At 46.2% G+C, this 12,385-nt stretch overlaps 1 protein-coding gene across 1 annotated transcript in view; it reads left to right on the plus strand.

Annotated features, from left to right (window-relative positions):
- LOC126428294 (synaptic vesicle glycoprotein 2A-like) overlaps window positions 1–12,385 on the plus strand; it is a 195,613-nt gene that overhangs the window by 168,345 nt on the left and 14,883 nt on the right. Inside the window, exon 9 of the mRNA XM_050090211.1 lies at window positions 763–1,022. Within this exon, the coding sequence (XP_049946168.1) occupies window positions 763–1,022 (260 nt within the window). The remainder of the gene's footprint in view (window positions 1–762; window positions 1,023–12,385) is intronic.

Raw genomic sequence — 12,385 nt, forward strand, 5'->3', positions numbered from 1 at the left:
ATGTTCTACTGCTGCCCTGGCCAGCACATTCTCCAGATCTCTCACCGACTGAAAACGTCTGGTCCATGGTGGCCGAGAAACTGTCTCGTCACAATACGCCAGTCACTACTCTTGATGAACTGTGGTATCGTGTTGAAGCTGCATAGGCAGCTGTACCTGTACACGCTATCAGAGCTCTGTTTGACTCAATGCCCAGGCGTATCAATGCCGTTATTATGGCCAGAGGCGGTTGTTCTGGGTACTGATTTCTCAGGATCTATGCACCAAAACTGCGTGAAAATGTAATCGCATGTCAGTTCTAGTATAATATATTTGTCCAATAAATACCCGTTCATCATCTGCATTTCTTATTGGTGTAGCAATTTTAATGGCCGGTAGTGTACATAATGCTGCCATAATATTTTCGTATTAAACTATGCCAGCGATTAAATACGAGGGTTGTTCAGTAAGTAATGCACAATCAGCGGATAATCTTGTTATAGATGAAAAGTATTCTACCCTTGGTCATGTCTTCTTCTTCAGCTTCGCGTCTCTGCTATAGGCATTTTGCACAACCTATCAGTCACATTTCTTATATTTGTGTATTCTCTCTTGTCTAATTTGCTGCTTTTTTATATTTTCTCATTTCGTCATGCTATTGCATACAATTCATTCCACATACATGGGTCCCTCTTGAGCTGCAGGTGTCTCGCTTGGCTGCGTACATGCTGCACCAGCACCTATCCTGTCAGAGTGGCTCATCTACTGTGTCTTGTGCCTCAGTGTCCTGAATACCTCCGTTGCCAACTCATGGAGCGAGACCTTCAACTGGACCGAGACTGCCACGGGGGTCCTGCCGGACGCCTGGACGCTGGAGAATGCCTCACTGGAGCCTCCAGTTCTGGAGATGGCTCCCCGCGTCTGTGCCGTGTCCATCAGCTCCACCAGCTTCCAAAACACTCTCATCATCGGCTGCGGCTCCGCCATCTCCTATGCTTCGGTCGTCCTCCTACTCAGGGTCATCTCCAAGAAGACCATCATTGGTGAGTGCCGCCCCTGGACCCGCTTCTCCAGACAACGGTTCTGTCGGTACTATACAGGGTATGCCTTGCAACTGAAGACGTTGAAATATCACGAAAACTACACATCTGTCCAAAAGAGCTATAATTTTGTAAGGTGGCTATAATTTCGCATCTTACAAGAACTCATCCACATACTTTGCCGCGATTTACAAACACAATTAGGTATCATGTGATAGGCTGTACATCGTATATATGAATATACACTCCTGGAAATGGAAAAAAGAACACATTGACACCGGTGTGTCAGACCCACCATACTTGCTCCGGACACTGCGAGAGGGCTGTACAAGCAATGATCACACGCACGGCACAGCGGACACACCAGGAACCGCGGTGTTGGCCGTCGAATGGCGCTAGCTGCGCAGCATTTGTGCACCGCCGCCGTCAGTGTCAGCCAGTTTGCCGTGGCATTCGGAGCTCCATCGCAGTCTTTAACACTGGTAGCATGCCGCGACAGCGTGGACGTGAACCGTATGTGCAGTTGACGGACTTTGAGCGAGGGCGTATAGTGGGCATGTGGGAGGCCGGGTGGACGTACCGCCGTATTGCTCAACACGTGGGGCGTGAGGTCTCCACAGTACATCGATGTTGTCGCCAGTGGTCGGCGGAAGGTGCACGTGCCCGTCGACCTGGGACTGGACCGCAGCGACGCACGGATGCACGCCAAGACCGTAGGATCCTACGCAGTGCCGTAGGGGACCGCACCGCCACTTCCCAGCAAATTTGGGACACTGTTGCTCCTGGGGTATCGGCGAGGACCATTCGCAACCGTCTCCATGAAGCTGGGCTACGGTCCCGCACACCGTTAGGCCGTCTTCCGCTCACGCCCCAACATCGTGCAGCCCGCCTCCAGTGGTGTCGCGACAGGCGTGAATGGAGGGACGAATGGAGACGTGTCGTCTTCAGCGATGAGAGTCGCTTCTGCCTTGGTGCCAATGATGGTCGTATGCGTGTTTGGCACCGTGCAGGTGAGCGCCACAATCAGGACTGCATACGACCGAGGCACACAGGGCCAACACCCGGCATCATGGTGTGGGGAGCGATCTCCTACACTGGCCGTACACCACTGGTGATCGTCGAGGGGACACTGAATAGCGCACGGTACATCCAAACCGTCATCGAACCCATCGTTCTACCATTCCTAGACCGGCAAGGGAACTTGCTGTTCCAACAGGACAATGCACGTCTGCATGTATCCCGTGCCACCCAACGTGCTCTAGAAGGTGTACGTCAACTACCCTGGCCAGCAAGATCTCCGGATCTGTCCCCCATTGAGCATGTTTGGGACTGGATGAAGCGTTGTCTCACGCGGTCTGCACGTCCAGCACGAACGCTGGTCCAACTGAGGCGCCAGGTGGAAATGGCATGGCAAGCCGTTCCACAGGACTACATCCAGCATCTCTACGATCGTCTCCATGGGAGAATAGCGGCCTGCATTGCTGCGAAAGGTGGATATACACTGTACTAGTGCCGACATTGTGCATGCTCTGTTGCCTGTGTCTATGTGCCTGTGGATCCGTCAGTGTGATCATGTGATGTATCTGACCCCAGGAATGTGTCAATAAAGTTTCCCCTACCTGGGACAATGAATTCACGGTGTTCTTATTTCAATTTCCAGGAGTGTATAAAGGAGACGGAAATTGTCACGTACGTCTTGTAAATAATTGTTAACGCTTATTGCATGAAAGGTGACGGAGTGTCTTTATTATAAAAACGGTGTAATGAATGATTGCCAATACTAGTAGAGGTTGGAACTCCAGTGGAGATGAAACAGCAGGCAGAACTCAAGCTCTGGGTGGAAGGCCCGCACAGGTGTTGCTCCTGCTTAATAACCGGATAATAGTTCCGAACGCTGAAAATCTTGGACGCAGGTGAGAGGAACACCTTCTGCCGTCCTAGTGTTTGAAAGAGTTTATTTGTGGCTGGAGTTCTTCCATCGTCGCAGACGAGTACGAGAACCATCACTTCGACCCATCGGACGCAGTACATACGGTGATGTCGCAAAATGCTTCGGCTTATAAGGGCTATAAAAGGTGAACAGCTGTGATTACATTAGTTTATTTCCTCTGAGGTTCCACACCACCATAGATCATCTTTAAAAGTAGTGTCTTCTAGTGTTTGGTACGTAGATAAAGTCAGTCATTTCGCGTTACATGAGACCGCGCAGTCATAATATGGGGTATAGTTGGGCAATTGATTAGTAATTTTACTTAGGAAATATAAACTGTGTAATATAAAGGTTTTTTTTAATCCACAATAAATACCCGGTGATCACAAAGTCATTATAAATTTGAAAACTTAATAAACCACGGAATAATGTAGATAGAGGGGTAAAAATTGACACACATGCTTGGAATGACATGGGGTTTTATTAGACCCAAAAAAAGTATTGCTAGACGCGTGAAAGATCTCTTGCGCGCGTCGTTTGGTGATGATCGTGTGCTCAGCCGCTACTTTCGTCATGCGTGGCCTCCCACGTCCCCAGACCTCAGTCCGTGCGATTATTGGCTTTGGGGTTACCTGAAGTCGCAAGTGTATCGTGATCGACCGACATCTCTAGGGATGCTGAAAGACAACATCCGACGCCAATGCCTCTCCATAACTCCGGACATGCTTTACAGTGATGTTCACAACATTATTCCTTGACTACAGCTATTGTTGAGGAATGATGGTGGATATATTTCCTGTAAAGATCACCACCTATGCTTTGTCTTACTTTGTTCTGCTAATTATTGCTGTTCTGATCAGATGAAGCGCCATCTGTCGGACATTTTTTGAACTTTTGTATTTTTTTTTTTTTTTGTTCTAATAAAACCCCACGTCATTCCAAGCATGTGTGTCAATTTGTACCTCTTTATCTACATTACTCCGTGATTTATTCAGTTTTCAAATTTATACTGACTTTTTGATCACCTGGTATAGAAGCAGGAACAACGTTTATCATTTAGTAGGATTAGTTGCCTTCATCATTCATTTATGTTTAGATTGCAATTTATAGAATTAAGAAATCCTAAGATCTGCTTCAAGGGGTAGTCAGACAGGGCCAAATCTTCATTTTAGTGTTTAGTATTCTCCGTGGAACACAGTGATTTTTACATCCGCCTGGAGTAGCATCTTGGAACACTAATTTGTTTCTGTCGGAGAGGACCATCTAACGACACGACACGCACCGCATCCAATGCGTGGATGGTGGTGTGCTGATGGGTAATTTGTAAATCTTCAATGGGAACCCCAGTTTTTCGTTGCAGATTACGTTTCTATGGCAAAATCTACATCCGTTGTGTCGGAAGCATTTTTTTCGTTTCGCTGCGGATGGTGCTGTAATCGGAGGAATAGGAAGGGGTACACAATCTTAATTTGCGACCTGCTACTCAATGGCCCTTGACTATCCAATGGCACGTGGGACCCCACCTCCATGCTGCTAACTGGAAACCGCATTCACTACGTTGTATTCCTCCATAATATCGAAGAGGGGACTGTGTGACGCCCCACTGTGGCCATGTAGCGAGCTACGATGTTTCATAACAGGCGGTGCACTGCTACTGGAGCTCACGTATCGTGCAGACGTAGAACAGTCAGCAGCTCCTAATATCACAATACTCGCGCAGTGTGTACTGTTGCAAAAAATGGTTCAAATGGCTCTCAGCACTATGGGACTTAACATCTGAGGTCATCAGTCCCCTAGAACTTTAACTACTTAAACCTAACTAACCTAAGGATATCACACACATCCATACCCAAGGCAGGATTCGAACCTGCAACCGTAGCGGTCGCGCTGTTCCAAACTCAAGCGCCTAGAACCGCTCGGCCACAGCGGCCGGCTTACTGCCTGCACACCTACCTGTCATTTGGTGAACAGACGTGCAAGAAACCACAGGAGGAAAAACTGAAACTATCCTGATTTATACAGAATGCAGGAGAAATGTTGAGGCCGCTTCTGCCTTGTATGCCGGCCGGGGTGGCCGAGCGGTTCTAGGCACTACAGTCTGGATCCGCGCGACTGCTACGGTCGCAGGTTCGAATCCTGCCTCGGGCATGGATGTGTGTGATGTCCTTAGGTTAGTTAGGTTTAAGTAGTTCTAAGTTCTAGGGGACTAATAAACTCGGGAGTTAAGTCCCATAGTGCTCAGAGCCATTTTTTTGTTGCCTTGTATGGCGAGCGTTTTACAGAGAAAGCGCGCCCTCGTTCGTTCTCTTACAAGGTTGTGAACGCCCTTATGCCTGATGGCAGCGAGCAGACCGGCTAAAGGAAAAGAAGCACGCATGTTACACGAGAAATTAATGAAATAACTCTACTGGTGGCAGTGCACCAGAAACCAAGGATAAGCGCCTGGCTATTACACCTCCACTCCGGTATATCCGTCAGTTTCATCGCGGGATAGCCGCGTGGTCCATGGCGCCTTGGCACGGTTTGCGCGGCTGCCCCGTTGGAGGTTCGACTCTTCCCTCGGGCATAGGTGTGTGTGTCTTGTCCTTACTAACTTAGTTTAATTTAGATAAGTAGTACGTAAGCCTAGGGACCGATTACATCAGCAGTTTGGCCTCATGGGAACATACCACAAATTTCCAAATGTCCGTCAGTAGTGTTGTCTTAATACTCCCTCGTCATAATTTTCATCCATACCATGTGTCTCTGCAGGAAGAACATCATGGCGCCGATTTCCATAAGCGTGTAGAGGTTTGTGAATGGGCAAGTCAACAAACGCAAACGACCCTCACGTCCTCTGACGGGGAACCATTTTCCAGTGAGTCTGCATTCACAAACCATGGTAGCGTTAACCAGCGTAACATGCATTACTGGAGTGTAGATAATCCTCAATCGTTGCAGCAAGTTGGTAGGTAAACTTATGGTGTGGCATCATGGGGAACATACTCATTAGTCCATATTTTATCGACAGCACGTTGAATGAACCAAATATCGAACGTCTTTGGTACAGGAACTACCGCAGGATGCTGTCCTGGACGTTCGACAATGTACTTGGTTTCAGCATGACGGTTTCCCAGCGTATTGTGCAACTGAAGCACGGGAGGTATTAGACTGTGCTTACAGTGACCAGTGGGTCGGCTGAGGTGGCCCTATTAATTGGCCCGCTAGGTCGCCGGATTTGACATCGCCGGATTTATTTCTATGGGGATATTTATAGATAAGGTGTGCCAGCAAGAGCCAACAGGCGATGAAGACAAGGTCGACCGCATCAGAAACGCCTGTACTGCTATTGCCGCAGATATGTTTCTTGTGGTGTCACCGCCAGACACCACACTTGCTAGGTGGTAGCTTTAAATCGGCCGCGGTCCATTAGTACACGTCGGACCCGCGTGTCGCCACTGTCAGGGATCGCAGACCGAGCGCCACCACAAGGCAGGTCTCGAGATACGGACTAGCACTCGCCCCAGTTGTACGGACGACGTAGCTAGCGACTATACTGACGAAGCCTCGCTCCTTTGCCGAGCAGATAGTTAGAATAGCCTTCAGCTAAGTCCATGGCTACGACCTAGCAAGGCGCCATTAGTAACATTGCATGTATCTATGGAGTCTCACTTATATCGTCAATAGCGATGTATACAACAAGGATGGATTAAAGTTAAGTATTCCAGCAGCTACGAACTTTTCTTTACAGCATTCATTACATCCTGCTTTAGCTTAGCGCGTGCCTTTCGGCTTCCTCTCATTGTGTCTAGGCTGTCTTGTCTAGACACAACACTTCTGTCCTGCGTACGGTCATTGAAAAGCGGATATTAAATGGTGGTGGTGGTGGTTAGTGTTTAACGTCCCGTCGACAACGAGGTCATTAGAGACGGAGCGCAAGCTCGGCTTAGGGAAGGATTGGGAAGGAAATCGGCGGTGCCCTTTCAAAGGAACCATCCCGGCATTTGCCTGAACCGATTTAGGGAAATCACGGAAAACCTAAACCAGGATGGCCGGAGACGGGATTGAACCGTCGTCCTCCCGAATGCGAGTCCAGTGTGCTAACCACTGCGCCACCTCGCTCGGTGGATATTAAATGTCCCGAAGTTGGCAGTACCACGTTTGAATACTTGCTCCAACTGGAAAAGTAGAGCAGCGTTCGCCCTGAGCCACGCTAACTGTGGTGCATCGAGTACTCCCCTGTTAGATATGTCGGAGGGATACAACGTTGTGAATGGGATTTATAATTAGAAGTTATGCTATATTGGCCTGTTCTATGTTGTGGCGTAGCAAGACAGCCACGCCACGGAAGTAGCCGAAAGGCACGCGTTTAGTTCACGTTGGCACTAAATAGGTCTGTAACAGGATACGTAATGAATGCTATAAAGAAAAGTACGTAGCTTCTGGAATACTTAACTTTAATCCATCCTTGGTACATCGCTATTGACGATATAAGTGAGACTCCATAGATACATGCAATGTTACTAATGGCGCCTTGCTAGGTCGTAGCCATGGACTTAGCTGAAGGCTTTTCTAACTATCTGCTCGGCAAAGGAGCGAGGCTTCGTCAGTGTAGTCGCTAGCTACGTCGTCCGTACAACTGGGGCGAGTGCTAGTCCGTATCTCGAGACCTGCCTTCTGGTGGCGCTCGGTCTGCGATCCCTGACAGTGGCGACACGCGGGTCCGACATGTACTAATGGACCGCGGCCGATTTAAAGCTACCATCTAGCAAGTGTGGTGTCTGGCGGTGACACCACATTCTATCCTCGCAGAATGGAGGTGGAGGTGGGGGGGGGGGGGGGGAAGGGCATTGGATATTCAAGGGCCACTGAATACCACGTCATAAATTAAGATTGCGTACCCATTTCCATTCCTCCGATTACCACATCATCTGTGGAGAAACCAATAAAATACTTTAGACAAAACGTATGAACATTTTGCCATAGAATTATGATTTGCGATAAAAAACGGGGATTCCCATTGAACATTTGAAAGGTGCTCCCCCCCCCCCTCCCCCCAGCAACCACGCATGCGGTGGGGTTCGGATCGAGTGTGGTATCATTGGATGTCTCTGAAACAAACAAATCCGATGTGTAGTTTTCGAGATATTTGAATGTCTTTAGTTAAAATGAACAGACTGTATGTACCTGAATGTTGTAGTTGTCGACCATCACATGCCTTAGACACATCTTGCCCCATGAGATTTTATTTTACTTTTTTGTGTGTTCTGCTCGTAATACATTGTCGTAATTCATTTATTTCTTTCCAGTTTGGTGTATTACATGACATTAATTAATTACACTTCTTCTGCTTTTCCTTACGACTTTGTCCGGCAGTTCACAGGGTCAGCGTGGTTACAGTGTGAATGTGTTTCAAATGTCTGCGAGTCGTGTTAACTGAGGTGGGATGTGGGGACCAGCCCAGTATTCACCTATTGGGATGTGGAAAACCACCTAAAAACCACATCCAGGCTGCCTGGCACACCGGCCCTCTTTGTTAGTCCACTGGGCAGATTCGATTAAGGGCTGGGGCACCTACCCGAGTACAGGAAGCAGGTCATTAGTGCTCTCGGCTAACCTGGCGGGTTTCTATTTAAACTTACACTCTGAGATCAAAAATCATGCACCATGAAGAAATTATTTGAATGGGATGGGAGTTGGTAGGTTTGATGTACATGTACGACACAAACAAATGATTATAATTTCAGAAAAATTGTATGTTCGAGGTAGGGTTTGGCAAGCACGAAGACGAACAGTTGAAACTGGGCATTATCTTGCAGGATAAATCGCAATGTTGGTCAACAAAATGGAGCGGAAACTATCGTCACTGCACCGCTGTACTGTAAGGGTGGCACTGATGACAACCAGAGGAGGCCTGCTGTAAAAAATGGTTGTCTTGCCGAATAGCAGACGACAGTTGGGGTTGTATCCCACCGTTGTCTGTGGCATCTACAGTCACGTCTTCAGCCTGGAGTGTCATTGAATGGGGTTGAATTGTCTTCAGCGCTGATGACAAGAAAAGATGCCCCAGACAGAGGACGGGTACTAACGTAGCTGTCGCCCGCCATACTGCCCAACAGCCCAGAGTGATGTCCCAGGGTGCCATTTCTTTTCATAGTAGGATGCCTTTGGGTTGTCATTCGTGGCATCGTTACAGCACAACGGTACGATATTCTACGCCCTGTTTTGTTGCTCTTCATGGCAAGCTATTCTGGGCTGACATTTCTACTGCTTGCCTTCATGCTTGCCTAACCCTGTCTTGGTCACCATGGTTGCTGGGTCTCTCCCCATTTGAGAACGTTTGGAGCCCTATGGGCAGGGCCCTCCAACCAGCTCGATATTTTGACGATCTAACTCGGAAGTTTGACTGAATTTGGCACGATATTCCCCAGGAGGACATCCGTCAACTCTGCCAATCAATGCGGAATAACTGCTTGTACAGTTCCTTCAGTAAATATAACACATCAATAGAAGTCAGCAGACAGGGCAGAGTATACTAAGTTTTTGGGTGTACATATAGATGAGAATCTTAATTGGAGAATTCACACTTTGGATCTTCTAAAGCGACTAGGTTCAGCAACTTTTTCAATCAGAATAATCGCCAATTTTGAGGATGTAGAAAGTACTTTGCATACTTTCACTCTCTGATGTCATGCGGAATAATATTTTGGGGTAACACAACATTTAGACAAAAAGTATTCACTGCTCAAAAGGAAGTTGTTAGAATAATGTATGGGGTTCGTAGTCGCACATCTGGTAGGCATCTTTTCAAAAGATTGGGAATTCTTACAACAGCCTCACAGTACATTTACTCACAAACGAAATTTGTTATCAACAACATGGACCAGTTTAAAAACAACAGTGATACATGATTATAATACCAGAAAAAAGAAAGACTTACACTATCCCCTACTCAACCTATCTTTGGCACAGAAAGGGGTAAAATATGCTGCTATAAAAATTGTCGACAAATGACCAAATGAAATAAAATGTCTGACAGACAGCAGTAATAGCTTCAAAAATGAACTGAAATCATATCTCGTTGACAACTCCTTCTATACCATAGATGACTTCTTGAATAGGAATAAATAAATCTATAAATATAGTATATGCATCTTGTGCCATTTAAGGGAATGGCGTAAATAATAGAAATATATATATATAGATGTTGTTTCATATGTGCATTTCTTGTGTACTTGACACGTTCCACATCTTAATGGCTACCGTACGGTGCGATTGATCAATGGAACACGCAATTAACTAACTAACTATAAGGAGCAGAGGTGGACCAACATGTTACTGACTTGTTCAATTTGTGAAGCTCTTTCTCTTGAATAAATCATCCAATTTCTCTGAAATTGTAATTATTTGTTTGATTGTAAATGAATATCACATGTACTCATGTACTGATTTCTGTCCCTTTCGGATAATTCCTTCATTGTGCATCGTTCTTTTCTTTTTTTGTCCGTGTGTAAATATCTACATGTAAAACAGACAAATCATATAAAAATAAGAAACAACAGAAGTAAAATACCTGGAATCACAAGATATACGGAGAGAGACCTACAATGTCCATGTTGCCAATATATTCTGGAATCTTTTCAGTAACATGCAGGAATTGGGAGTGGTCACCAGTGAGCAGTGATGGTTGTCAGCAGTGTCTCTATGATTACTTTAATCCACCACTCTAGCATCCGCCACTAGTTGGTGATGCAGTCGCCGAAGTATTCAAGATGACACTGGTAGGAAGTTCAAAGAAATGCAAGATGACTGTGCACCTGTCTCTAAATTCAGACATAATTGTCGTAAGGAGGGTGACTAAATATAAGTTAAAGGTTCATTTGACATCGCAATAGTGACGCCATAGTCACAGTACATAATTTTTTTCTTTAAAGAAAGGACTTACATTACCGGTTTCAACGCACTACGTCGGCATTTTCAAATGTAAAACATCAGTTGGAGAATGTATAGTGAGAATTATGACCATACATCTGACAACAATTCCGAGAAATAATGATACCAGGCAACTGCGGCAATGGTGGCACAACCTAGTCACTACAAGTTATGCCCATGCTTGTCCAACCTTCCATTCCATATCCTAATGTGGAACAGATAAAAACTACACCACGATAAAAATTGCCAAGGATTCTTGCAGTGTGTCCTGCTGTGACACAACAATTGCGTGGCTGATATAAGTTCACAAGTCGTAAAAGTATCAAGCACAGTCAGCTTCCATATGGAATGCAGCACTTACTATGTTCCGAAAATACTATTATGTCTGTCCTACATAAGAGTACTTGACTTATTTTCTTTGATGGTCTAAAGACAGGCCTGATGTCATGTTTCTGCAAAATCTTACCAATCTGGTTTACGGAATGCTACTGTTGTGAATACAGACGATTATCGAAGCAAAATTTTGAACCTTTTAACGTCAGGACAGTACAAAAACTCACGATGGGCCCTACGATCAGCGTACTGAGGAAAACAAATACTCTGATTATGTCATGTATCTCTATTCAAAAAAGAGATAAAAGAGCTTGGTTGAAGAGTGAAGCTACATGTCCTACGCTGTGTGTTGTAACCAATATTCATAAAACAGATTTTCCTTTGAGACCCATAGTGCCATCAATTCTCCCACGTATGAAATAGTAAGATATCTGGCAACTCGTTTACAATCATATATTCAGAAAACAGACTCATATACACTACTGGCCATAAAAATTGCTACACCACGAAGATGACGTGCTACAGACGCGAGATTTAACTGGCTGGAATAACATGTTGTGATATGCAAATGATTAGCTTTTCAGAGCATTCACACAACGTTGGCGCCGGTGGCGACACCTACAACGTGCTGACATCAGGAAAGTTTCCGACCGATTTCCCATACACAGCAGTTGATCGGCGTTGCCTGGTGAAACGTTGTTGTGATGCCTCGTGTAAGGAGGAGGAATGCGTACCATCAGGTTTCAGACTTTGATAAAGGTCGGATTGCAGCCTGTCGCGATTGCGGTTTAACGTATCGCGACATTGCTGCTTGCGTTGGTCGAGATCCAATGACTGTTAGCAGAATATGGAATCGGTGGGTTCAGGAGGGTAATACGGAACGCCGTGTTGGATCCCAACGGCCTCGTATCACTAGCAGTCGAGATGACAGGCATCTTATACGCATGGATGTAACGGATCATGCACCCACGTCTTGATCCCTGAGTCAACAGATGGGGATGTTTGCAAGATAACAACCATCTGCACGAACAGTTCGACGACGTTTGGAGCAGCACGGACTATCAGCTCGGAGACCATGGCCGCGGTTACCCTTGACGCTGCATCACAGACAGGAGCGCCTGCGATGGTGTACTCAACGACGAACCTGGGTCCACGAATGGCAAACGTCATTTTTTCGGATGAATCCAGGTTC

The sequence above is a fragment of the Schistocerca serialis genome, chromosome 12 (genome assembly GCF_023864345.2).
Source record: "Schistocerca serialis cubense isolate TAMUIC-IGC-003099 chromosome 12, iqSchSeri2.2, whole genome shotgun sequence".
Lineage (NCBI taxonomy): Eukaryota > Metazoa > Arthropoda > Insecta > Orthoptera > Acrididae > Schistocerca > Schistocerca serialis.